At 43.2% G+C, this 27,624-nt stretch overlaps 1 protein-coding gene across 4 annotated transcripts; it reads left to right on the top strand.

The window, feature by feature from the left end:
- Positions 1-1,339: 1,339 nt before the first annotated feature.
- CAPRIN1 (cell cycle associated protein 1) lies at positions 1,340-27,296 on the top strand. 4 transcript variants are annotated; one of them, XM_066320436.1, is made up of 19 exons: positions 1,340-1,529; positions 1,812-2,011; positions 10,076-10,138; positions 11,265-11,351; positions 12,971-13,209; positions 13,323-13,405; positions 14,386-14,523; positions 15,053-15,105; positions 15,191-15,277; positions 19,604-19,759; positions 19,849-19,957; positions 20,392-20,453; positions 21,791-21,901; positions 22,423-22,572; positions 22,726-22,876; positions 23,544-23,738; positions 24,729-24,829; positions 25,229-25,292; positions 26,022-27,296. In XM_066320436.1, exons 2-19 carry the CDS (start codon positions 1,814-1,816, stop codon positions 26,084-26,086), a joined length of 2,112 nt encoding a protein of 703 aa, XP_066176533.1. In that variant the 5' UTR covers positions 1,340-1,529; positions 1,812-1,813; the 3' UTR covers positions 26,087-27,296. The 4 variants fall into 4 exon arrangements, with proteins under 4 accessions (XP_066176533.1, XP_066176532.1, XP_066176531.1 ...); XM_066320434.1 differs by lacking the exon at positions 21,791-21,901 and having other exon boundaries at positions 1,343-1,529; positions 1,834-2,011; XM_066320433.1 differs by lacking the exon at positions 21,791-21,901 and having other exon boundaries at positions 1,343-1,529.
- The last annotated feature ends 328 nt before the right edge of the window (positions 27,297-27,624 follow it).

The following is a 27,624-nucleotide window of genomic DNA, read 5'->3' as shown; positions in this document are numbered from 1 at the left end:
GAAGTAAATCCATAGAAATTAAATCTTGTAAATACAACGGAATTAAGAAAATACAACGGTATTACCAAAATCTTTTTTTGCGAACAGTGAAAAGGACTTTCAACATTTGAAGGCTTGGTTTTACACTTCATTTATTCACCTGAAATATTTGGAATGGGTGATTTATTACACGTCCCATAACCTGTTATGCAAAACGAGGTGATTTGTAAAGCAAATATCCAATACAAACGACAAAGCATGGGGCTGCTCCAAAAAATGTAGGGATACATGGAAAGCAGAAGCATAAGGAGCAATATTTACAGATGACGTGGAGGGGTGAAATCTGACCATAGAGTAACCAATTTCTTGCTGGATTATCAGCTTGAATTAACTCGTGGGAAGCAAGAACCAGGGTGGAAACAAGGATTTAGTGAGGAAGGGCCAGGAGACATCTGCCTTCTGGTGATGGAGAACCATCAGGTTGCCCCAGTTGTTCAAGGAATGGGCTTTTTCCTTCTTTTCAATGCCATTGATTGTGTGGATCCACGAATAAAGAGAACAAAGGAAAAAAAAAAAAAAAAACCACAACAACAAACCAAAAACAACAACAAAAAAACCACATTCAAAAACAACGGTGCAAATACGGGTTTAAATTGCTTGTTATTACCAACATCCATGTGCGAATACCGTGAACTGGATTTTCAGGGGTTTCGTGTCCCAAAGTCTTGCACCATTAATTCCAGGAGGACAACTCAATAAATACCGAATCCTTTCCCATTTAGCTCGCAGCCTGCTGAAGGCAATGGCATTTTATTTTCCAGCCGCGCCTCACCAAGCAGCAGCATTCATCCCAAATTTCCCTTTGCCTGACAGAAACCCCCATGTTACATTTATTAACAATTTGAAATAATTGCTATCGAAATAACAATTTGCTAGCATAGAAGTAAAGGTTTACTGAGCGGCGGCAGCTTTTTGTGACTGAAAGGTGGAGGACTAGAACGAAACACGTTCCGCGGGGATCGTAGGGATATACACACGGATTGCACCTGGAGACGCAAATCCCTGACAGACAGACAGATGAAGCAACTGTTCCCGGCGACCGAGCCGCGCTATTAGAGCTCAGTGTCGGCCGTGGAGCGCTGGCAGGGTTTAGAGGCTGGCCGCAGGGCACAGAAAAGGCGTTTTGGAGCGCATTCGTGCCGGCGCAGGAGGCGGGCGGCGCCGCCTCACTATTGTGTCTGGCCTGAGGCGCCCGGCGCGCGCCTGAAGGACCCGCGGCGCCGCGCCTCCTCCGCCCGCCGCGGGCTCAGGCGTTCTCCGCGGGCAGCCGCCGGCCGGCCAGGACCCCGCGCGCCCCCGCGCCGCCTCGCCTCTACGCGCCGGCGTGCGCGCCGCCGCTGCCTCTCTCTCCCTCTCTCTCTCTCTCCTCTGTCTCTGCCGTGGTAGCAGGAGCAGCGCGGGCGGCGGGGCTGGAGCGCGGCTGAGGCGGCCATTCCTACAGAGCGAGAGAGAGCGCAGCGTGTCCCCCCCCGGGCTCAGTGGCGCACAGGGTGAGGAGGGCGGCGCGGCCCCTGCGGACAGCCGCGCGGGGGGAAGGGGAGCGTGAAGGGAAAATGACCGTTGGGCGCCGGGCGGCCGTCACGTGACCGGCGCCCCGCGCGCGCCGAGGGAGGGGCGGGTTGGGGAGGGGGGGGCTCCGCGGCGCGCGCGCTGGGGGCAGGTGCGGCCGTGCGCGCTCCCGCGCGTCCCCGCCGTCCGCGCTCCCCCCGCGACGCGCCCGCCGCTCTCTCCGCTCTCTTGTCTCTCTCCCGCCCGCCCTCCGCACTTCACAGAGATGCCCTCGGCTACCAACAGCACCATGGCGAGCAGCACCAGCGGCAGCGGCAAAGCGGGACCGGGCAGCGAGGCCGCCCCGGCGGCGGCGGCCCCGCAGGCGGCGGCGGGTGTGAACATCACCACGGTGCAGACCGAGGCCATGAAGCAGATCCTGGGGGTGATCGATAAGAAGCTGCGCAACCTGGAGAAGAAGAAGGTGATCCCCAAATCCCCTCGGCCCCCGGCACGCCGCGGGTGTCCCCCGCTTTTCCAGCGGCCCCTGCCCCCGGGCCGCTCCGGCCTGTTTCCCGTCCGCCGCCTTGTGCCGGGCCCTCCCGGGTTGTTCCCGGCGTGGCCCCCAGAGGCCGCCTGCTGGAAGGTTCCAGAAGGGCGAGCGCCGCTTCCCCTCCCGGGGTCCTCCCGCCCCATCCTCCGCCGCCCTCCCTCGCCCCGGGGCCGCTTTCTCTCCGCGGAGTCCGGGGGGGTCGCTTTCCTCCGCTTTTCTCCGCCGCTGCTCGGAGCCCCCTCGGCGGCGCCGCTGCCTTCCCCTTGCCCCTCCTTCCGCCTTTTGTTCGCGGCCGCCATGCCGGCGCTGGGCTGCCCTGAGGGCCGCTCGGTGCGGCGGGCAGAGGCCGCGGCGGGCCGGGCACATGGGCGCGGAGCTGTAACATGGCGGCGGGCCGCCTCATTGTGCCGCCCGCACAAAGCCGGGCCGCCCCGCCGCGGTGCCAGCGCCCGCCGCCCGGAGCTCGGCTGCCAGCGGCCTTCCGCCGGGGGTTTTTAGAAAGACCACCTACTCACTCCGTGCTGTTGGGAGGAAAAGGGTGCCGTGGTTGCTGGCGGCGGGTTTTGCACCCTCTCGGTGGTGGCACGTTAAATGAGCTTCGCAACCTCCAGAGCGTGAGGCGTCCGTCGCAAAAAACAACTAATACGCTAATCCGCACCCCCAAGACTTGCCTCAAAACACCTAAAATTAGCGAAAAATTATTTTATGTTTGTTAGGCCAGAGCCCTAAATATCTTTGTATTTTTAGAAGTGAATAAGCGCAATAAGTGTTCAATAATTTTTTTAGCCGGCGCTTTTGATCATATTCGTAGTGCTCCATATTGTGTAAGGTGGAAATATTCCCTGGAAATTATTCTGTACAGGTGGGTTGTAAATGAAAGAAGCTGTGCTTTACCTATAAATAATACATTGTGTATCAATATTACACTGTATAAATACACTGTGTACAGTGTAGCTTCCCACTTGAAAACCGCGTGTGGGATTTTCCTGCTTTTTAAAAATGACATGGCAAAAAGCAGCGAGCCGGGAGCTTTTAGGTAAGTTTTAGACTCAGAGGAGCTTTTCCTCCATGTCTGTTGTGTGTAGACAGGACAAGATGTCTGTCGTTGGCTTGGCATTAATACACAGACATATCTGCACAACCAATGCTGGTCCTCAGCCCGAGAAAGAGAGCAGATCTTTCTGTCTCTAGTTGTTTCAATGCAAAAAAAAAAATCCTTTGAAATTTAGCTGTTGTACCCAACGTACGCAAAAAGCCTCTGATTTTTTTTTTTATGTTAAAAATGTGTATTTTAAAAACTAAGATTAGCAGGTGAACGTTCTGAGCTGTTCTGTGCTTGAGAGTAGTGAGGAGGATAAAGCACAGTGTTGGGGGTCAGCTTTCTTTGAGAGCAGTGTTTTTTATTTACCTTTACATTATTTACACTTAATTTACACTGGAATTTAGCCATTCCATTCTAAATTTTGAGTGAGGTTTTTGTGTTCTCCCAAGTGGAAAGAAGGGTCAAAGTGCCCTTTTTTTCTGGACATGGCTTTTGTTGGAAGATGTTACTGAAGGCATATGATTTTTTGAGTGCTCTGTGCTGGGCTTAAAGAAAAGGCAAGGGCTGGGGCTTAAAAAGGAAAAGCTCCATGTTGGCTCTCACTGGTGAATTAAAAGTTCAAAGATTCTGAGGTCTTGATGGGCTGAAGTTCTGAAACTTCCTGAAGGAGGACTCATAAGCACTCCAGAAGTCATGGGAGCAGTGGGTTTTGGTGGGTTAAAGCAGAGTAACTCACCTGTGGGCTTGAGCCTCTCCTTTGGTGGGGGAATCGAGTTCTCTAGTCGATAATGCCCTCTAATAAAAACCTTTTGTGTCTTAGAACAAAGCTCATCATGCACATCAGGGCTTCCTTATATTTTGCATCTTTGGACAAGAATATAAAGTTTTAATTTTTCCATGCAGAAAGTAAAATTGTGCTGGATAGTGCACAGACAGGAGTGGGTGAGAAATGCAGGAAATCTCACTGGGAGCTTGTGCTTGGGTGGACAGTTAATCCTTTCTTTGTCAGCAGCTGCTAACGAAGGCCAGTAGAGATGATTTTTAGAGCTTTGTGTCACAGAATGGACACAAAGATCTACTTAGTCACACGTTTCAGAAGGCTGAAAAATGATTGCTCTGGAAGAGGTACCATCTTAGGTTTTAAATCAAAGGAGTGTGCAGGTTTAGAAAGATCACTCTTCATGAAGAAATTTGCATTTTTGGAGTGAAGCTAGTCATGTTTACCTCTAAATGCAGAGGATAAAATAATGTGCCTACTAAAATACAAATGGAAATAATATTTATAACTCTGGTCTGTGCTATTTTGAATGTTTCTGTATGAACTAAAACTATTGGATTATTAGATACACTTTCATTTTCTTTTCTTAAATGTGACCTCGTTTGAAGGAATGAGTGTTGCTTGTGTTAAAAGGGACTGGGGATAAGTTGAATTGCTGTTCAGAAATGGATGTGAAAACGTGGCCTGAAAACGTCTGTGTTCTCCTCATCTCTTTGTATTTGGAAGAGATAGGAGTGCTATCCCATGTTCTTAGAGGACAAGATGTTTGTGTGTCAGATCTGGAAGGGGGTAATTAAAGGGGTATTTTCTCTCCAGGACCTTCAGATGTGCAACTCCAGCTTATGTTGACAAGCTCAGTTAATTTAAAAGTTGCCTGGACTCCTCCAGGTGCTTGTTGTAGGTGTGTTGAGGTTAGAATCCTGCCAGCTCTCCACGTGCCCTATGAGAAAATATTTCACCTTCAATTTCTCCTTCTCTCTGGCTCTTCTGGCTTTTGTTTTTAGAAGGGAAAATCCTTTCCAAATTTTAAGCCAATTGAATGTAGACCAAACCCTGGTTTTGTTTCAGGGCTGAACGAAGAAAACCCAGTTATTTTTGCTTTCAACTTGTGTAATAGAGCATGAGCCATGTAAGAACAGTTCATCAAACAAATGTTCTGCCAAAGGGGCAAAATAATTCTTAGCTAACACGTGGGTTAGGGGATGGGCAGATGTTCACAGGGTGACATGTGAGCTTAAAACCTTGCTGTGGGCTTGGTGTCTGGAGTTGGAAAGATGGCACATGTTGCCTGTGCCTGGTAACTTGAGCTGCTGCCACTTTATCAGCTTGTCTGAGTTTCCTCCCCAGTGTAACCCTGGCTGGGCTGCAAAAGGAGCACTTTACAGGTGTCCTTGCTGCACCAGAGCTCTCAGGGAACAGCAGGTGGGCATTTGAAATTGCCATGGCTTAGTTCAGTAAAATGTTGTGTTTCCCAACATGGGAAACAGGAGCCTGGAGTAAAAACTGGGATCAGTTTTCCGTTCTGATAGCAGGAAGTTTGAAGCTGCTCATTGGTAGCAGCTCTCTCAATGCTTTTGTCCATCATTTGGGCCACTTGGGTGTTCCAGACTTGTGAGTGGCTCCAGAACCTCTCCTGGTGAGGCTTGGTTTGAAATTTATCTTTGGAGATTTTAACTTGATTTTGGAACAACAAATAAAATTCATTTCAGATGCTGGATTAATGGCCTGAATCTTCCCTTGAAACATCTCTTAGTTGGAATTTTGGATATCAAGCTTGAGGTCTGAAAACCCAAGCAGTTTATCTGTGAAATCATGTGGTGGTTGGTGCTTTGAGGTTTCAGCCTGGTCTGTTTTGGTTTTAAGTGGTTATTGTAGAGTAGAATAGAGTAGAATAAAATAGAATATTGTACAATATTGTAGAATATTGTAGAGTGAGTTCAGTTAACTGGATGCATGATGAGTCCAAGGAGCTGTGAAGCATCTTGAGTTTTTCAGCTGCTGCTTTGGGGTTTGGATCATGGGTTTTGTTTCAGAAGTTAAAAAAAATGCAGAATGTGTTGGGAGAGACACATTTCTGTTCCAAAATTCACTTGTAAAAGTAACTTTTTTTGAACAAAAATTATGTGTGGAGCAAAATCCAGGTATCCTACAGTGTGGTCAAGTTCCCTGTAAATTCAGAGTGTTTCTGTAGGAAATTGTGTGTGGTGGTGGTCTGGAAAGAACATCTCTGTGCATTCATTCAGCAGAACTTGGGGTTCCACTCTTCTGTGGCTTAATTCTGGTTACTGAGGAAGCTTTTTTTCCCCTCCTGAGGTTAACTGGTCATGAAGCTGCAGTCTCAGAATTGATGTGTCCTTGTCATTTGTTTAAAAACAAATACATTATGCAGGTATTTTTTAATAAACTATCAAACTTCCCAGGCTGTGGGGAAAAACCCACCCACCAGAATATCTACAACTGCTATTCCAAAAGTAAATTCAGTTTAAACAGAGGACACATAAATGTTGTGTGTTCTGGAGTATTGGTGTTATTTTATCCGTCCATCTTCCTGGGTCCAACTCAGGACTGAAACAGCTTCTTAGAACTGCTGAATTTTGAAAGATTCTGAGCTTCCTTGCTAAGTGTCTTACAATTAAAAAAAAAATACATATATATATTTTTTTATTTTTTATTTTTTTGAGAAAATAGAAGTCTAGTTTTGGTTTGTGGGATTTTTTTGGTCATTTCTGGACAGTTTTTGCTGCAAAGCCGTGAATGAGTGTGGAGGTGATGGTGGAGGGCAAATTACAATGCAGAGATGTAAAACGGGTTAATAAACTTCAGATTTGTAACTTCTTCAATGCAAACTGTATTATACAGCTGGTTTAAATTTTGGATTATCTTAATTCCTTTTGTGCTGTCAGAAACATTCATTCAGGTTTTGAGACACCTCAGGAAACAGCCTTGGCATGTCCTTTCCATCTTTTCTTAGCTTGTAGTAGAGTTTGAATTACTAAAGGTTTATTCCAGCTGTTGGCAGAGGTGATCTTGTCCCCTTGCAGCTTGTCGTGCACACTTGTGCTGCTGTAATTGGTAGAACCATAGCACTGAAATTATCTGGTTAAATATAGAGCCTCCCTCCTGCTCCTGACCCCCTTTTTGAAGGGTTATTTTTAATCTGATGATTCCAGTGATCCAGTCTGTAGCAGAGCACTGGAAGTGGCAGCTCAGTGGTCAGGCATTTCTAAAACCAGTGTTGGTTTGGGGAGTAATGCCGGGTAATTGCGTTTTTTGTTTCCACTTCAGGATGGCATTTTTGAAACAATTCAGAGGTGAAGAGAACTGCCTATTACTGCAATAAAGTAATCAGGTTTGGATTCCTGTTAAAGTAAAATCCAGGGCATGCTTAAGCAGTGAACACCACAGCCCCAGGAGCCTGTTTGTGGTGCTTTTCCCCCAGGAAACTCCAAAATACTTCAGGTATCTCAGTGGAAAAAGCTGAAGCAGGGTGACTTGCTGCCTGCAGAACTGGGAGCTGCTGACTCATGAGCTGTTCAAGACAGAGTTCATGTGCTCACTTTGCCACTGGATTGGGTTTTTTTCCTTTCTGGTTTGGTTTTCATGCTCAGAGTTCTCTGTGTGTGAGGAGTGAGGGTGAAGTTGTGTCAGGGCAGGTAAAGAGTCTTCCCCTCTTGCAGGCACTGCAGTAGGTTCCTGAGCAGGAGTTTCACTGCAGTTGTTTCACAGCTCTAATGCTGCTCTTGGGTTGCTGTTAGTTGACAGTGCAGATTACAAAGGAAGGCATTTCACTGGGTATTTCTGTGTAATGCAGCTTTGGATGTGAAAAGTGTCTTTGCCATGATAGAAAAACGCTTACTTGGCAGTCCAAATCTTTGTGGTAACATTTCACTAAATGCAATTGGCTTCTCCTCTGCATTGCAGCTGACAGGGCTTTCCTTTCTCTGCTTTTACCTTCCCAATAGGAATATTTTTAAAGAAGGAAACATGAAGACAAGTAACTTTTCTTCTATTCCTAACAGAAAGAGACATATTACCCTTGGCTTTTTAGTTGAATAAAAATGAGCAAGGCATTTATGTTAGACCTTAGAATATTTTGCCATTCAAGAAAAAGCTTGTGCATTGTTCAGTGTGTTACTGCAATATCTTAATCTGAAAGGACCAACCATGCATGGAAAAAGTATACAGAAAAAAAAAAAAAAGTAGTTATTTAAGATTTTTTTTTCCTCTTCCCTCCCTTATGCCCTCAGCCACCAAAATGGATTCTGTGTTTCACAGTGTAATTTTGTAATATGTGTTTTCTTCAACGAAGTCAAACAAAGTAGTGTTCTGGAATACAGCGTTCACCCAGTTTGTTTTACTGTTGTTGTTTATGGGTTTGTGTTGGAAACTGGATCACAGAATGTGTTTTAGTTCATTTTTGTAGACCCTGTTCAAGCTGGCTCGTGTTTGCAGTGTATTTACTGAGCAGCCTCACAAACAATTGCATCAGGGTGACCCAGGGAATTGTAATCTGCAGCAGGGGAGCTGGTGACTTGAGCAAGTAGGAACTTCCTTTGAATCTTCCTTGTCTGCAAAGCCACTTGGCTTTAGGATTTTTACCCATCAGAGGTGTGGGGTGACCTGGCCTTGTGCTGAGGCTCTGCAGTGGTTCAGCTCTTTTACCTCCCTTTTAGCTTCACAGCTCAGCCACGCTCTCCCAAATCAAGAGACTGTCCTGTGATTGTCCAAGCATGTCATCATCTGCTCTGAGATCAGGATGCAGAAGAGTAACCTGACCTTACTTCCTGTTGAGACAGATTTGCACTGTGCCAAAAGCTCTCCAGGGCTACTTTTTTGATCTGTTATGAACTGTGGCTGCTGCATTTAACAACTGTTACCATGTCGTTTCTGTCCCCAGCATGAAATTCCCAGGAATATATTTTTGGAGCTCTGCAGGTTCTCGCTTTGACTTTGCCTAGGCCATTGCTGGCTCTGATACACTGCAAGGTGAAGCAGTTCAGCGTTCTGTCTGACCTGGAGGACTTGCAGAGATCCAAACTGTGGGCACCAGGAGTGGCATCAAAAGGACCAAGCCTCCCAGGGGTGATTTGGTTTCAGGAAGTGATGGTGGGCAACAAATACATCCTTTGATGGGCGTCCTTTAGGAGAGGAGCTTGCCTGGTGAACTGTTCTACAGACTTTGATCTTTCCAAAGAGTCTGAGCACAGAAGTTCAATTAACTAGAAAAATATCAGTAAAATATTTTCACTGAGAAGTCTGGAACGAAGAGCAACAGCAACCAAAAAAGGTGTAAACTCTTGAGACAGTGGTGGCATCAGGGTTTTCATTCTTTTAACATTCAAAATTAAATGTTCCTCCTGCTTCTCCTGTTTTGTTATCCTAGATCGAGAAGATAATTGTTAAGGATTCATTTCAAGAACTTTTTTAAGTAGATAATGGGAGATTTCATTCAAAATGCAGTAATTTGTGATAATACAGAAATGGTGAAAACAGCTTAATAATTAGGTATGTTACCTTTAGAGGCTTCGCTTCCTTTTGAAGACCCTTGGGAGTTAGCCAGTGGAATTTTTCTCTGGGGCACACAGGAGTTTTACCTGCTTTTGGCTGATGCCACTCTTGTGCCTGGCTTTCTGTTTAAGCAGATGAGAAAACTGGTCCTGCTGAAAAGTAGCCTGATGATTCTTCCTGCAGTTTCCCTCAGTGAAAAAAAAAAAAAAAAATCCTAATGCTCTTGAACAAAACTATTTTAGAGCTATTAATATGAATTGTGTTGGTGGGCATTCTTGCACAGAGGATTAGAAACTGTTTAAAATTCTTTACAACTATCTTAAGTGATAGTTCTGAATCTTAATAGCATTGACAGTGGGGGTTTGCAATCAGGGCTGAAGGAAATGTGCATTGAGAGTGCTTTTCTCCTTAGGAGGAATGGGAATTTCTTTGGGAATTTCAGCTAGCCATGAAGACATTGTAATAGCCAAGTAAACAAGATAAAAATATTTACCTCTTGGGAACGTATTTACCTTTAAACCCAGAAGACAGTTTTTCTGATGTGCTTGTGTAACGTGTTATAGTCTCTGTACTGTCACATTACAGGGAGTAGTTTTGTTAGCACGAGTAGAAAAAAGCTTTAAACTGATTTTTGCCTCTTCATAACAGCATTTTTCTTTTGTTTCAGAGCAAACTTGATGATTACCAGGAACGAATGAACAAGGGAGAACGTCTGAATCAAGATCAACTGGTAAAAACAACCAAAAACATCCTAACCAGATCTCTGTTTAATTGTTTTCTTGTGCTGCCTCTCTCCTTGTTGGGGCTGGTTCTTAAAGTAGGTTATGACAGAGCTTGATTCAGCAGCAGTTTTGCAGTTGTAGTAAATAAAAAACAACTATCAATTTAAATTGAGTTGTATGGTGCAAACATGCACATTGATACTTCAAGAGATCGTCACATGCTCCGTAATCAACAGTGTTTTGTTGATGATTTCTAACACTGAGAAAGTGAAGGCAGAAAAATGTACCCTCCCAACTATTGCAGCTGTTGACACTTAAAAGAATGAGCTGCTTCCCTTGGTCCCTTGGATGATTTCATCTTCACTGGGGTGATTCTGTGCCAGCTGAAAACTGAAATATCACAGATCTGGATATTTTTATTTTGTAATGGCCTGTTGTGAAGATAAACCATGATAGAGAGCTGACATCATCTCGAGGAGGGAAGCTCATGGGTTTTATGAAGCCTGACTACCAGACTTGATAAAAGCCTTCTTAGTTTGGGAAAATCCATTATTTTGTCACAGCAGGAATATAAATGTCTCAGCCATAACTCCCTGATTCGATTCTGATTCGCTGTAATTTCTCAGTACTACCAAATGGGTTGAGGAATTTGGTGCAGATCAGAGTATTAGGTTTAAGAAGATAGCAAAAGCAAAGATTTCTGGAGAAGGGGACATTAAGCTCTGTATATTCTGATTTTGGCTCTGACTGGGGTGACAATGCATTGATTCTTAAACTCTTGAGCAGTTGTGAGTTGCCAGATTGTTCTTGTCCCCCATTCTCCCAGTTAATTAGTTTTTGTCAGGAGCTGGCTACAACCAAGCATGAAACCTGTCCATCATCCATGTGAGCACATGAAGGCATGCTTTTATATATATTTAGCATATGTGAAGAAACTGCAGGCCCCAAGGACATACACAAGTCTTTGATATCTGGGCCAGTGAAAATCTGAATTTGCCTTAGCATAGTTGCAGTCCCATTCAGGGGTGCTGTGTCTCACTTCAGAACTAAAACCTGGGAATTTATTTGTTGGAAGTACATAGTCTGTTCTTTGGCTGCTGGTTGACATTTGTGGTCTTTCTGGATTTTTTCAAGGATGCCGTGTCAAAGTACCAGGAAGTGACAAATAATCTGGAATTTGCTAAGGAACTGCAGAGGAGTTTCATGGCTCTGAGCCAAGATGTAAGTAAAGATCAAGCATTGCCACTTGGGTTATCCAAACACTTCAAACTCTTCCACTGAGGCAATAGTCACCTGTCTTAAAGGGATGAATTGCCCTTGATTTCTTGTATGTTTGACTGTTTTCTTCTCTTCTTTATATTAGTTGATGTCAGGTTTTCTGAAGAGTTTCTGATGTACTACATAATGTATGGAAACAAGAATCATGTAATTTTCTGACAGTAGGAGTGTTGAAAACAGTGATCACAGACCAGGTCTGTCATGCAACATTAAAGATGGTCACTTGCTGCCATTGGTAACATTTTCTTAAATAAATTTCATAGGGCTTTCATTTCTTAATAATACAATCTGGAACTGCATTATGGGACGACTAATACTACTTTTGTAAAAGGTAAATTAACTGGATACTATGAAATAGGTAATCTTGGGGGTTGGTGTTTTATCAAGGATGCAGAATAATAGTGTGATCAGGAATTAAATCTAAACATTTGGGAGTTCTGGAAAGAGCAGCAGCGTTGGAGGAATTGGATGAGTAGTGGATGTTAATACAGCTGACTGCTCTAAGGAATTTATTTAGCCAGTGGACAGGCTGGAACCATTGGAAGGGCAGCAGCATCCTTGTGTTACAAACTGCTTTGTATGTTAGCTGTGTTTGTAAATTATTTTGTAGGACTAAGCCAACCTGTTTCTTTATTTTCTGGCGTCACAGTTCCATCTATGTTTATGGAATGTTAGTAATGGAGAATGTCCTTTTCTGGACAAGTCTGTTCTGAAGTGTTTCCCTGGTCAGCTGACTGCCAAAAGAAGCCAGTGAATGCAGGACTACCAGACTGGTGCTCTGCTTTCAAACTCGGCTGCAGTTTTTCCTGACTGGACTTAGTTGATCTAAGATACGTGTTGGATTTTTTAAAATGAAATTTAGATGATTCAAGTGAGAAAGTTACCATCACAATAGATTTTTTTAGAAGAGGATATTAAATTTCCAAAATGAACCAGCTGAACTTGGGATGCTGGATGCTTGGATTAAGATGAAGAGTGGAAGAAACGTGCTGTAGGTTCAGAGGGGTGCTGCATTTAGACCTGTCTTGTGGAAGGTTCAGTGCACGAGGCTGCTGCTGATGTGTCATCCTCTCCCTGCCTGCATCCCTGCTCCTCACACTGGGAATGCTGCAGTGGATGCACATGCCTTGTTCCCTTGGTGTGTCTGACTGGGGGTCTCATATCCAAGAATTTACTGAAATCCTTTTTTGAGCCTGCTGATCCTGTGTTATCTCCCCAGCCTTTCATGGCAAAACATTCCATGAGTTCCCTCCTGTGGTGCATGAAAAAAACCCAAAGAGTACTTTTGTGTATCTCTTTTAAGCTGATCTCCTGGTAGTTCCACTGAATGCTTCCTACTATCATGGGGTATGGTGAATAACCTCTCTGTTCCTGCTCTCTGTTTGGCCACTGTGAAAAAACCTGGATCACCCCAACCTTTCCAAATGGAAGAACCCAACACTTGGGCTCTGCTCTTGCCCAGTGGAAGACCCAACACTTGGGCTTTTCCCTTGCCTTCCTCTTCACATTTTCTTAGCAGTTTAAGCCATTTCCAAACTGCTTTTCCCTTGGGTCCGTTCCAGATCCAGAAAACAATAAAGAAGACAGCTCGTAGGGAGCAGCTGATGCGAGAGGAGGCTGAGCAGAAGCGTTTAAAGACTGTGCTGGAGCTGCAGTTTATTCTGGAGAAGTTGGGGGATGATGAAGTGCGCAGCGACCTCAAGCAAGGATCCAACGGGGTGCCAGTGCTGACAGAGGAGGAACTGACAATGCTGGATGAGTTTTATAAGCTGGTTTACCCTGAACGAGACATGAACATGAGGTAGGGTTACAGCAAAGTGCTCCTCTTTCTAATTGCCAGGCAGTTAACAATGTATTTAGTATGGTAATGTGAAGACTCGGTAAGAAATTAACTCTTATTAATTAATTCTTAAGGTTGAATGAGCAGTATGAGCAAGCATCTGTTCACCTGTGGGACTTACTGGAAGGGAAGGAAAAACCAGTTTGTGGAACAACCTGTAAGTACAGTGTCTGCATGAGGAGACAGCAAACTGATTTTATGCCTGAACTAAAACACACATCTGATGTAAGAGAACTTAAGCAGTTAATTTTCTGTGAGTTCTCAGAGGAACTCCTTTTTCTCGGCTCTTAGCTGACTGTAACAGTGACTTGTGAAGTTTGTACTCTGTGTGGTGTATTTTTTTTATACTAGCTCAGCATTACTCGGTATAGAAGCTCAGTCTATTCCTGCTATTTCAGCAGTACTCTGGTGCTCAGGAGCAGTTTCTTTGTTGTCTGCAAACCCTGGGTGGGAACAAGCTGACACACAGACACTGGCATGGCCTTCCTTAGGGGGATGCTCTCTCCTCCTTAGCTCCTGCGAAAAGTGTTGTGGTTTTGCCGTTTAATTGATCAGGGTGTGACCATGCCAGCCAGACTGCTTTTTTAGGGAAATAATTCCCAAACCCCTGGCCTAGGCAGGCAGCAGTGCTGCTTTGCCAGTGGGGCTGATGTCTTGTGTTAAGATGCCCCAGCACTGATGGCAAGTGTTCTTTGCTTACAAGGCTCTTTTGAGCCACTTCACCTCCTGAAGAACCTTCATGGATCAGGTGCTACCTATGTAGATTTATTTTTATTGACAGCTGTCTTGGAAGAAATTGTCTTACAGGTCATGGTTTTAAGTAACAGGAATGAAAGTCTAGTAATTAAATTCATATATTTGACTTCAGCGTGAACTGCTCCACAAAGCTTCTGAAGAGTTGTTTGTACTCTTAAGATTCTTGTTCAGATTTTTCTGAATAATGATGGGTTCTTTATGGATTTATTGAATATGTAAGACAAGAAATCCTGGACCAGTAGTGGTCATGGACTGGCTTGGGGCAGCAACGTCTTCCCAGCAAAAGGGTCATAGAATGTACATGGGGTCGTTGGGAGGGAAGGAAGGAGGAGATGACAAGGACTGAGGTGGTGCTGATGTTTCTCTGTTCTACTTTCCCAGATAAAGCACTGAAGGAGGTGGTTGAACGAATTCTTCAGACCAGTTACTTTGACAGCACCCACAACCACCAGAATGGGCTGTGTGAGGAAGAGGAGGCTGCACCTGCACCTGCAGTAGAAGACACTGCAGCAGAGGCTGGTGAGATGCCCTGAGACTGACACATTTGTGATGTTCTGTCTTGTCTCTGCAGTCCTCAGAGTGATTAAATTGCAAATGCAGTGTTCATCTCCAGTACTGAAAACATCCCAAGATGAAAGTTCTGGCTGCCTGAGGCTTTCCCCATTTTGAGTGGTTCCCACCAGTTTAAGCTGTGTTAGAAGGGAACAGTTTCTGAAGCAGAGACTGTGATTACAGACTTAGGAGACCTGGTAATGTTGTATCCAATTTTAAGACAACTCAGGACATTTTTCCCTTTTGTAGAGAAGGCGTAGCTGAGCATCACTCTCTGTAGCAAGATTTTAATGGATTTTTTTTCTTTGTCATTACTAATTCTCTGTAAATGCTCATGACATTTCTTCTTAGTATTCTGAGACATAAGATTTTCTCATTTAACTTCATATCTTCTAGGTCTGTAACGTGAGAGTGGTTGGGGTTTTTATTGTTGTTGTTTTGGGGTTTGGGTTTTTTTGTTTTTCCCACATAAATGGTTTCTTTCTTTTTCTTCCAGAACCCGATCCTGCAGAAGAATTTACTGAACCTGCTGAAGTTGAATCAACTGAGGTATTATTCACTGAAAGACTGTCATTTTGTATACCTTCAATGCCACTTACTTTTACTTTCATACCCTTTCTTATTTTTATTTTAGTATGTAAACAGACAATTCATGGCAGAGACTCAGTTCAGCAGTAGTGAGAAGGAACAGGTAGATGAGTGGACAGTTGAAACGGTTGAGGTAAGATCTTGTGTACTGCAGGTAAAATTGCAATCCCTGTTTCTGCTGGCTCACAATTCATGATAGGTTTTAGTATTGCATCCCTTCTCCCCCAATACATAAAAAAAATACATATATTTAAGTAGGCTTGGACTCACTATTCGATTTTTTAATTACATACTTAGCTCAGGAGTACCTAAAAAAGAAAAAAGCCTGTTTAGTCTTGCAGAGAACTTGCTTTTCTTCATTAGTGGCTTGCTTGGGAAAACAGAGCTTAAAAGTCTTACGCTTAAAACAACTTTAAAGACTTTTTTTGAAGTCTTTTTTTTTTTTCTTTTTGGAAGACTTAGCTGCAAATGTAGAACTTCAAAGTTTATCTACCCAGCTGCTGGCAGTGTGGTGTAGTTGTGCTTTCATTGAGCAGGTCCCTGGAGAGGGAGCTGAGTGTGAGTAACTCAGCTAAGGCCTACTCCAGATTGCTTATGTGCATCATTTGGTGTTAAAATCTGCTTGTATGTGTGTATGTACGTCTCTGCTTCCCAGAACTACAGTTCTCTTCAGGAATCTCACTTGTTAGTACTTTACACTTGAGTGGCTGTTCCCCTGTGGTGTTTGTGGTGCTGGGATCCACTCCCAGCTGGGTGATTTGCACTCACTCTTTGCCAAATGTACAAGTCCACGATTTTATTGCACTGGAATTTGTGATCCTCGTGTATGGGAAATGGCAAGTTTGGCATGTTGGAGCTTGAGTTGTATCTGTCTGTTAAAAATGAGTATGAGCAGCTTCTTTCAGGTGCTGGAGAGTTAATTTTTGATTGATTTTAGCCTTCTGCAGCAGCTAATTGCAGAAGATGGTCAGGTTTTTAGATTTTCTTGGTGCCTTTGGGCTGTTTTTAAGTGTAGGAGTGGAGTAAGTGTTCATCATCTTGTCAAGTGCTGAAAAAAGAGAGCAGCTGTTTTGATCTGATAATGTAAAATCAGCCAGATTAGTTTGAGTCTGGCTGAAATTCCTATTTTACAGTGTTGAAGACCACTAAGAGATTTAAAAATAGTGAGGAAGGGTGTGAGGCTTCTAAAAGTAAGTAAACAGCTTTGCCATGTATGAGGGAGTTTGGTAGTTCCTTGTCACAGCATTTAATTTCCTTACTTTAAAAACTCTTAAATTATCACTGCTAATCCCTGCTACTTGAATGTGGTTGAAGAATTACCTTTAAAAACTGAAGAAACCCTCCAAACCCACACGTTAAAGTCAGGCTTGGTCTGGATATTCTTAGAAGGCACAACATTTTAAAATTACTGATTGATTGGCTTCAATTATACCCATTTTATATCTGTGTTTCTACCAAGTGTCCAGAGTGGTTCAGTTCTCTGTAGTTCTTGATATAAGGAGTATGGATGAAGACATAATTGAGGTTGTAGTTTGGTATCAGACAGATTTCAGAAACTCATCATTTCCTAGTCAGCTGAATCTGAAATTGGATCAGCTTTGTTTTCATAGGAAAATACAAAAAAAATGTGTGCTTCAATTGCCCTTTCTGTCCCAATATCTCGGACATGGTAGAAGGGAATAAATTAGAAAAAATTAAAATTGAAGCCTGTTTCTTCATAATAAAAAACTTTATTTTCTCAGCTATAACACAAAAAAGAGAAATTGAGAATATTTGCCTATAAAATTATTCTTGCTGGTACCACAATCTCCTTTCTCAGGAGAATACAGCTGGATTTTGCTCATGACACAGAGTGTGCACTGATAGCTGTGAATTTTGAAATCTGAAGGAGAACATTTGCTCAGAGGATCACTGTAATTATTCCCAAAGGGGGAGGGTGTCATAAACTCCTCCCTTTTTCAGTAGCCCTCAAGTAGATGTGATACAGTCAGGTTTTCTGTGGTGTGTTTCTGGTTTGGGAAGTGATCATCTCTCCACAAGTATGTTTTTTGTATGGTTCTTCCATAAGTTTTAATAATTTGCTTGTGATTGTTCCAAGTGTATTTGGATTATATGATGATGTAATTTTGGTGAAGATGTCCTTTATTGGTAATAGTGTTTATGGAGTTTTTTACTGTTGTTTTGTGTTGTTTTGTGGGGGTTAAATTTTTTTAACTGCTGCTTCTGTAATTAATTATTGCCTGAGTCTGGTTGTACACGAAGTTCTCTGTGTCTTAGATTGTGGCACTTTGGTTGGATGGATTTTGTGTGGAATTGAAAACCGTTCTCAGACTAACAAAATACAAGTTCGTTCTGTTGGTTTGGAGTGACATTAAACTTGTGGGTTTACCTTTCCTCCTCTTTATTGCCTGTTCCCTGTCATCCTCCTTGCATTGTGTCTGGCAGCTCTGCCTGCTGACAAGATTAACTCACCTCACACAAGTTGACATTTGTTCAGTTGTTTCATCCTGCTGTGGCTGTGCTTGGTCAGAGTACCTGGCAGTGCTAATAAGGCTGAAGGAATAGGTCCTAGACTGTTCTTTTTGACATCATAAAAGGACTATTGAAAAAGAGAAGATAAAATACAAAATACTCTCTGGAGTTCCTGCTGTACTGCTCGTGAAAAAGGAGAATGTTGGATGTTTTTGTCACTGTTGTGTGTTCTTGAAGATTCCGTTGCCTTTTTCTTGAAGGTACTGAATTGTTGTGAATGACTTGGACTCCGTAAGTTGAGTGATAGTGCTCAAATAATTGAGAGCACTTTTGGTAACAATTATGCAGGAGATAAGTAGCTGCTGGTTTTACCACTCAAGTTTCACCTGATGACCTGGCTTGCACTTTTTCTTCAATTTTTAAACTTTGTAATGTACAAAAGGTCTGTATATGTGCTCTAGATAATTTTTTCCACTCCAAGGGCTTAATTCTTAATTTGGAAAGAGTCCACCATGTGAAATTCAGGGACTGTTTGATAGACCAGAGTTGTGCTTGGTTTCCAGTGTGGACTGCCTCAGGGTGTGTTCTCCATGGGAATTGTCAAATGGCCTCTCTGTGGATAGCTGTAAGTGGTGATTGGGCCTGAAGGGAATCTCAAAGAGGACTGTAGGTTGTGGTTAGCTTTTGGTTTGGTTCAGGTTTTCTGTTTTGCTCAAGGAACAAGCCATTGGAGTTGGTGAGGCAACTGCATGTGCAAAATGCTATGGACAAAAAAAATCTGGAAATCTGGGCAAGCAGTAGGAATGCTGGAATATGCTGTAGGTCTCTCTGAGAAATGAAAAATTTGTAGGCTTTGAGGGTGAACAGTGGCAGTGTGAGGCTTAAAGTTCAGACCTTTGTTACAAGTGGTTTGTGAATTGTCATGACTGCTGTACAGAAACCTGTCTTCTGCAGTTCCTATAAGGAATCAGGTATTTTACGTCAATATTTGGAGCTTTCAGGTGCCTGTATGCTAAATTATCTCCTGTGTAACTAAGTTTTAAGGCTTAGCTGTTTATCTGGAATGTTAATGATATTAGGAGCTCATTGAAATAGAGAAGTAATGATCAGAGACAATGATATTTTTGAAGGGCATTTGTTGACATTGAAAACAGCATTTCTGGCTTTTGGTAGATGCCTAAAGAGGAGGTGTGGGACTGGTTAGGACCAGCAAAGTGCAGCTTGACCATCTTTGTCACTGTCTGTTTTTAAACTACTTGCTGATGGATGTTTGAGGTGCCCATGTCCAGCTTTGCTGGTGGTTCTGCTGTCTGATAGGTGCTATCTGAAAGCCTGTTGCAGTTTGTTCCTTTATTGATGTGGGATGTCTGGTAAATCTGAGCCTTCTTGCCCTCCTTGGTCTGTGCTTCTGCTTCTGGGCTTCTGGTGTTCCCTCACGGTGCTGTCTGGCAATCCTTGTCATGCAATGCTGCCTGCTGTTCCTGAGACAGTAAATCAGGGAGCTGGGATAACAGTGGCTGTGAAAATTGAGCATTATGAAGTCTTAAGAAAGACCAAAAAATTCTGACTCCACTTTATATTTACCAAAAAGCTATGAGAAAATAATCGTTCCTCATTTATGTGTATTTCTAAAGCTTGCTTTTCCCCTACTTCCTTTAAATTTCCGAGTGGTGATAAATTGCTCTCTCAAATCCTGCTCTCAAAACCTCCTTGTAATACTGAACAAATACTTCTTTGGTGGGGGAAGGAGTAGGTGGAGAAACAAAAGAGCAGAGTGTGAACTCTGTAATCCTGTGAGTGCTCAGATGAGTAGCTGGCCACCAGTACTGACCTGTCTGTAGGACGTGATACTGTCCTTCAGCTCTACTGCAGCAATTCCATCATCCATAACCAGTTAGGCAAAAGTCAGAAATGCCAAGAACTCCTGAGTCACACTGCCTGTGCTGGAATTGAGCTGAAATCGCAGTTGGTTGTTGTCTCTTGTTAGGTTGTAAATTCCCTGCAGCAACAGACCCAGGCAACATCTCCTCCTGTCCCGGAACCTCACACACTCACTGCTGTGGCTCAGGCAGACCCCCTGGTCAGGAGACAGCGAGTACAGGACCTCATGGCACAGATGCAGGGCCCCTACAACTTCATGCAGGTATTTCTGTACTCTAAACATCCAGGTGTTTAACCCACAGCAGTGTTGGTTTGATTTTTATTGGTTTTTTTAAATGTTCTTCTCCCCAGGACTCGATGCTGGAATTTGAGAACCAAACGCTTGATCCTGCCATTGTATCTGCACAGCCCATGAACCCAGCACAGAGTTTGGACATGCCCCAAATGGTTTGCCCTCCAGGTTTGTAATGGTAAAGCCTAAACAGAAATACTGGGGAAGCCTGCAGCAAGTCATCTCTTAGAAATGCTTCAGTTGCTGCTGCATGGTAAAAAGGTCACCACAAGTAATAGTACAATCCTGTTACAGCGTGTTTTTCTCAGAAATGTGATAGTACTGTTTTTAGACTTCCAATTCTCACTTGCTTATAGGTTTTGCTTGGAAATATGGAACATCTAAACCTTCTTTGGTTTTGCTTTGGATTATTGTGGACAAGCAGAAAAACATGTTCTTTGCGTGGAAACAGGAGTTGGTAATTTGAGTGTAGCTTTGCCACGCTTAAGGCTTCATCATCTTCATGATGATCAGTTTTCACAGAAGTGCACAGAGAAGACAATAATGCTATTCTGTAAAAGGTTTGATTTTGCTCTGTAATAAGTGAAATTATTTTCCTCCAGTTCATGCTGAGTCAAGACTTGCCCAGCCTACCCAAGTTCCTGTGCAACCAGAAGCTACACAGGTAAAATGTTTAGTAAATTCTGGTTTGGATTTGAGTTTGATATTAGACCTGATTGAAGTTACAAAAGGTTTTATTTCCTAACTACATGAGAAGCTGTAAGAAAAAGCTGAAGTTCCGATTTTGGGAAATTGGTGATTTCCATTGTTGCTTACAAGCATTGCTAGTTCCTATTTCCATTCTCTGCAGGCATTACAAGTTTCCAGTAAGGAGAAGCAGGTAGATTGTTACTTTTTTGCAACAGAAATGCCAAAGCCAAAACCACTTGGTTATAGGGCAGCCTGTGTCTGTTCAAGTGAGTGGCAGGGCACAAGTAGATCTCATGCATTAACTGTAGAGAGTTTGTGTTCTGTCAGTTGCTTTCTTGGATTGGGATTTTATCCTGGAGTTGTAGAGCAGTCACCATGAGTTGAGTGCTGTTTCCAGTTGAGCTTTAAGTAGGATCTCCTAAACTGTATAAATGAAGTGGTCACTTTCTTGTTAAGATGTTTCAGTTGTCTGATGATTAAAGAAGTCTCTGATTTTGTATTAAGCATATGTGGCATCTCTGAGCACTCTGCTGGTCTCAATAATGAGTCTGATCCCTGCAGGTATTTGCAGTCCAAGAAAAAAAATCTGGATAGATGATGGATCTCAGTACAGGCAGTGCAGATTGTTTCCTTTGGGTTGTCCAGATAAGGTCTGCAAGGTTTAAGTCACTCATTTACATAGAAACAGGAGTGAGAGAATTATTTCTTGAGTTTCCTCTGTTTGTACCTCCTGAAGTGCTGGTGCTCTCCACAGTTTTGTTGTCTTGTAGGAGTAGACTAATTTTTTGGGGCAGAGTATTTTCTCTGCACTTGTTTTTATTTTACTGTTAGGTGATGTCTGACTTAATCCAGTGGATTTTTTTTTCCTATTTCCCTTACCTCAACCAGTGCTACCAGTGATTCTCTCAAGGATCTTGCAAGCAGTAACTAAATTTAGTGATGATTTTGAAACATTCCAGTGCAATGTGAACACCACCATCAGCTGTTATCCATTGCCTCTTAAACTTAGCCTTTAATGCTAAGTGCTCTGCTTTGCTGGCTGGACTTTTCCCTGGGCTCTCTGTGTGGGAGCAGAGCTTGTTAAATGAAAAATTAAGGCCATTGGAAGCCAGTTCTTGTCCACTTGTGTTTGAGCTTGGAGCTGTGTGGTGTTGGAATGTTGGTGGTTGAAAAGCAATTAATTTGTGCTGGTTTGAAGATCTGCTCCTGACAGACTAAAGAGTACCATCCACTGGAGAGTTCTCTGATACTTTTTACAAAACTGTGTGAGCATCAGCCGGCTTTTGGGGGCTTTGGGGTTTATTTTGTCAGGTTCCTTTGGTTTCTTCTACAAGTGAGGGGTATACAGCTTCCCAACCCATGTATCAGCCTTCTCACACAGCAGAGCAGCTGCCACAGAAAGAATCAATTGACCAGATTCAGGCAAGTCAGGACTCACAGGGGTGGGAAGCACTCTGACTTCAGGTGGCATCAAATGTTAGCCTATGCTTCTTCAAAAATAACATCATTTCTAGTTGATAGGGGTGCTTCAGTTGCCTTAAATTTCAAAATTCAGAGCCTGTCTGTGACCAGTAAGTGTTCCACAGCAAGACTTTCCATTGGGAAGCTCGTTTGTTTAGTTGGATGCAGCATGCCAACATCAGCATGGGAGCATCAGTGTTGTTGGCTTAGGAAATGGATTCATTTTTTCGCAGCAGTTAGCCTGGAAACTTCTTCATTTCCCCCCTCTAGTTTTTTTTAGTTGTGTTTCAAGTTAATGAGGGAGAAGGTGGTTAGGCTTTTCTCTCATTATGCTGTTGTGAATGAGGCTGTTGAGCTGGAGTAGAAAACAGTCATTAGTAGAGGTGAAGCTGAGGCATTGCCACTCTTTTTTAAGCAAAGTTTTTGAAGCTAAATTTTGGTACCTCGGGAGCTGCTAAAATGTTGTTTGCTTTCATTATTAGGCTTCCATGTCCCTGAATGCAGACCAGACCCCATCCTCATCATCACTTCCCACTGCATCCCAGCCACAGGTGTTCCAGGCTGGCTCCAGCAAGCCTTTGCATAGCAGTGGAATCAACGTCAATGCAGCTCCATTCCAATCCATGCAAACAGTGAGTAGGAAATCAATACTGCATCCCTTTGCTTTGGTACTCACTCCTTGTGGTGGGATCAGTCCTGTAGCTACATAGGACAGCCTTTGGTTATTCACATTTCTCAGACTTTGCTTCTTTACAGAGCTGTAAGACAAATTTCTGCTCTTACAGGTATTCAACATGAATGCACCTGTTCCTCCTGTGAATGAGCCAGAAACCCTTAAGCAGCAAAACCAGTACCAGGCCAGTTACAACCAGAGTTTCTCCAATCAACCTCACCAAGTAGAACAATCAGATCTCCAGCAAGAACAACTCCAGACAGGTAAAACTCTTGAGGCCTCGGTAGAGCAGGTGATAAATCTGTGAAGTCCTGGATGATGGAGCAAAAGCATGTCACAGGTTCCCTTGCAGACCTTTCCCCTGAGCAGTACCAGGTTTTGTTACTCTGTTTGTGTTTGAATATTCAACAGGGAGTAAAATTCAGTATATCTGTCTCCAAATGTTAAGCCATTTGACTGAGGTTTATATGGGTTCAAAAAAAAAAAACATGAACAGGATTATTGTGAAGATGAAAGCACTAAAGTGAAGTACTGGCTCTACTGATGTTAAGGTTGCTTTAAAAAACAGTGCAATTCGAGGAGACATTCTGTAGAGGAAATAGTAAGCCAGAAATTAGAGCAAATATGGATTGCTTCTCACAGTTGATGTAAGGCCTGGAATCTTGTGCTGAAATCAGTGAGATATGCTTTGAATTCAGCAGGCAAAATGCTTTCCAGGTTAGCAACATGAAAAAATAAAAGTGTGTCAGTCCAGAGCTGTTTTTCTCTCAGCATTGCCTTCACTTTCCACTGAAGTGCTAACAAGTACTGGATGTGAGATAAGGAGGAAGAGCCTCATCCTTCTCCTCTGTAACTAAATGCTGGGTTTAAGGAGAGCTGCGTGGGAACATGAGGAAACCCAGACTCTTACAACAGTTCTTTTTCCTGCAGTGGTTGGTACCTACCACGGTTCCCCGGAGCAGAGTCACCAAGTGGCAGGAAACCACCAGCAGCCTCCCCAGCAGAGCACTGGATTCCCCAGGAACAGCCAGCCTTACTACAACAGCCGGGGCGTGTCCCGGGGTGGATCCCGTGGAGCCCGGGGCCTCATGAACGGGTACAGGGGCCCAGCCAACGGCTTCAGAGGTGAGCAGCTCTGCACACACACTGCCTCACCTCTGCCTGGCCTGGCGGAGCACCAGGCAGCTGTTAAACTGACCTGCTGTCGTCACACTGCTGGGCTGGTGTCCCTGGGAGACACTGAAACCTGTGGTGAAAATCTTAGTGGTTGTAGATAAGCAGCTCGAAATATAAGTGTGTGTTTATATCTCTGTTACAATACAGTATTAAGCATCTACTGCAGGTATAAGCAAATGCAGAAATATCCACCTGTCAAGCAAGGAATTCGGGTGGCAGTTGGTATTTCAAAAGTGCCTTTTGTTTCCACGGTGTATTTTGTAGTTCCGTGTTCCATCAGAATGAGAATAGGCTGCCTTATGTAGAAGTACAAGAGCACAGGAGTCCAAAAGTCACTAGGCCAAGGGAATTAACAGGAATGGAGGAAGGATACTGTAGTTCTGGATAGATAAGAGAACGTTCATGATTCCTGGACCTTAAATGTGTGGCTGGCAGTGTTACAAAGAGGTTTACGTTAGAACAGGACAGAGATTTCCTTGTCGGGTGTTCTGGGATTACTAATGGACACAGGTACTGTCTTCCGTGTTCTCTTCCCCTCCTGTGGCTGGGGAGTAGAGAAGAAACCTGTGCAATAAAAAATACAGCTGATTGGAGTGGGAATGCAGTAATCACAGCTGGGATATTTAGATCTCTCCCAGGATCATGTTTAGCTCTGGGCTGAACGTGCTGTAAATCAAACCTCAGGTTACTCTGAGAAATGCACTGAGCTCTGCCTTCTGCCAGTCCTTCCCAGGCGTTCATTCCATTGTCTGTGATATACTACCCCTGATGTTGGAGACATTTGCTGACTAGCAGGTAAACAGCCCTTGCTCAAGGGATGGGATTTTTTGACGGTTTAGGTTAAATACTGTTACTGCTTTTCTTTCTGTAGTAGCAGCAGGTCAAGTATTAAGTGCAACTTTTGATTTCCAAGTGAAAGACTTGTGCCCTGTTCCGTAGGGGGATACGATGGCTACCGTCCTTCCTTTTCCAACACTCCAAACAGTGGCTACACACAGCCCCAGTTCAATGCTCCTCGGGATTACTCCAACTACCAGAGGGTAAGCTGCCAGTGGGGAGGGAAATAGCTCTCCAAAGCACTCAGAGCTGTCAGTGACACCTTCCTCTGGGGCTTCTTTCATTGCTCAGGAAGACAAACTGCCTCTGTGTAGCTTGGAGGTTGAACATCAAATGCATCTATTTATATTTCTTAGTTATATTGAGCGACACGTCCTGTAACTGGAGAGAGCATTTGTCACTGCACATTTTATTACAGCTGCTAGGCACTAGTGGAAGTAAGAATTTATTTTTTCGAAGACTATTTTAAGCTAATGAAATGTTGCATGTTGAATTTACAGGTGTTTTGTCAGTGCTTATTGTTCTAAAGGACCTTATTTTGCTGACAGTTAAAAACAGTGCCCAGGTTTTATGTTGTAACTTCTTGAATTTCTTTGCTTCAGGATGGATATCAACAAAATTTCAAACGTGGCTCTGGACAAAGTGGACCTCGGGGAGCTCCTAGAGGTAATTTCCTGAGTAGAGAAGAATTGATTTGGGTTGAGTGGAAGTTTCTTTCTTTCCAGCTTCTAAAGTTCTGCACTTTAAAAGCAGCCTTCACTCTTAACTCAGCAGCTCACTATTAAGAATAAGCTGACTTTCCTCTGACCTCATAGGTGAGGTGACCCTGCTGACTTGAATTACTGAGGTCCTGTGAGCTGGTGGTGGAAGTTTAGTTGGCTGTTAAATGAGGAATTCTTGGAAAAAAAGTTAAACCAGCAATTGCTGTTGACATTTTGATATAGTAGAACTACTTAACTGTCTTTTATTAATGAAAGCCTTAGGAAACAAGCCCGACACACATAATGAGGCTGTAGTTAAGCTTCTAAATTCTATTTTCATCACTGTTTCCTCAGGTCTTTTTCTTAGTACGTTTTTGGTGATGAGACACTGTTCTGTCTCAATACAGACATTGTCATGAGTGCCTTGTCAGTGAGGGCAGCTCGAGGCTGTGCCCTGCAGCTGTGAAACCCCACGTGGTAGTTCAGGTTTGAAGTGTTCTGTCCCTGCCTTGCTCCTGAAAACCCCGAGGTGTGGAGCTGAGGCCTCTGGAGTTGTCAGTACAACACTGGGCTGTGGTGAAGCTCAGAGCACGTCAGAAACAAAGTCTGACTGAGTTCAGACCAGAAGATTTAGGACTGTTTTTAAACCAACTAGATTTCCTGCAGAATTCAACCCCCTTTTTGTGTTTTCTAGGTCGTGGAGGGCCCCCTAGACCAAACAGAGGGATGCCTCAGATGAACGCTCAGCAAGTGAACTAAACACATTCACAGGATTCCCTTCAACGCCAAAAACACGCTGGCCAGTGTACAATACATGTTACCAGAAGAGTTACTATCTATTTGTTCTCCCTTACAGGAAGTTTGTTGTAAAGGGACTCTTTTCATTACCCATAATGACAGGACTACAGTTGCCAGCTTTATATTCCCTGGATATTGAAAGGAACGAAACAACGTTTACTCTGCATGTTCTGTCCTAAGCATCATCTTGAGCCTTGCACATGAGATTCAGATTCCTCACCCTTGCTAAGAATAAAGCAAAAAAAGGCAATTTTCAGGGTGATCCAATCTCCATGGTTAACTGAAGTGGCAGGAAAAAGCAAATACTCACTTCTGACAATTAAAACCGATTTAACAAAATTCAGATAAAATCTTCAAATCCATTAAGATTTACTGTGGTGGCAGTTGACAAAACTTTATTGTTCCCATGAAAGGATGGAAAAGGTGAAGTGTGGCTTGGTGGAACAACTGCATTTCAGCTTTTTCTTACTAAATCAAAGCACTGAACAGTTCAAGATGTGTAGTGATGCAATTGCCCTAATTAGACAGGTGGGCTTAGAGGCAGTTTGTGACAAAGAAGAGGCACCCTTAGCTGCAGCACTCCTCATCACCAGGGCCCTGATTCCTGTGGCTAAGGAGTTAAGAGCGCTTGCATAACTGCTAATGTAACTGTGTAATTATTTTTTTTTTTTAGGAGACAAAGTGAAAAAAAAAGCTTTGATTTGGCACTTGGACAAAATTTTGCAACGAATCCTGAGCTGTAATCTGGGTGGCCACTGTATATTTGATGTGAAGTATTTAGATATCTCTTTGAAACACTTTTAAGTTTCTTTGATAGCAATGACTTTTGTAAGGATTGGTATTCTCGTATCATTCCTTATGACTTGCACATTGTCTGTCACTAATACTTGACCTTGCTGTATTATCACCTAAATAACTGATGCCGGTACTGATGGAAATCCCTAATGGATAATCATAACACTTTTGGTCACATGTCCTTTTGTCTTTCCTGCAGCCTTGAAGGTTTTATGAAATCTCAAATGCCCGCTGCTGCTGCCCTTCCAATTGCTATCTTTTGAAAAGCACCAGTCTGTGTTTGAGTTGATTTCCCCTTTTCAGGGAAATGACAGCCAGCAGTTACAGTCCTAAATGGTATAAGCAAGATAAATAAAACATGTTTATAAAAATGGTATCCTGGAACACTGGTTTTCAACGGCTGGAACAGATTCAGTGTGATGGGGTGACATTTCATAAGGGGTTTTTTTTCTTTCTTTGGTTTGTTTTTTTTTTTCCCCAATAGTCTCTTTTTCCTGACTTAGATGTAAACCCTCCTTCTGTTCTTCTGGTTTTATTATACTAGCTGTGACTTCTGGGAAACTTTTCTTTTTGATGGACTTTTCCTTTTTTTTTTTTTTTCCTTTTTCATCAAGGCAGCAATGTATAAAAGAAATGGCATAAGCCTAGGAGCTGGAAAATACCAAGTCTTATTCAAGTTTTACTGCATCCTTGTGGTATAATCT

The sequence above is a fragment of the Sylvia atricapilla genome, chromosome 6 (assembly GCF_009819655.1).
Source record: "Sylvia atricapilla isolate bSylAtr1 chromosome 6, bSylAtr1.pri, whole genome shotgun sequence".
NCBI classification, from domain to species: Eukaryota; Metazoa; Chordata; class Aves; order Passeriformes; family Sylviidae; genus Sylvia; species Sylvia atricapilla.
Note: the sequence above shows the minus strand (reverse complement) of the source record. Positions and strands in the feature narration are given on the sequence as shown.

Coding starts and splice junctions, on each gene's coding strand:
- CAPRIN1 (XM_066320436.1), top strand. CDS start 1,814: ATGCCCTCGGCTACCAACAGCACCATGGCGAGCAGCACCAGCGGCAGC. Junction 14,524..15,052: donor AGACACTGCAGCAGAGGCTG/GTGAGATGCCCT, acceptor TTTTTCTTCCAG/AACCCGATCCTGCAGAAGAA. Junction 15,278..19,603: donor GGACAGTTGAAACGGTTGAG/GTAAGATCTTGT, acceptor GTCTCTTGTTAG/GTTGTAAATTCCCTGCAGCA.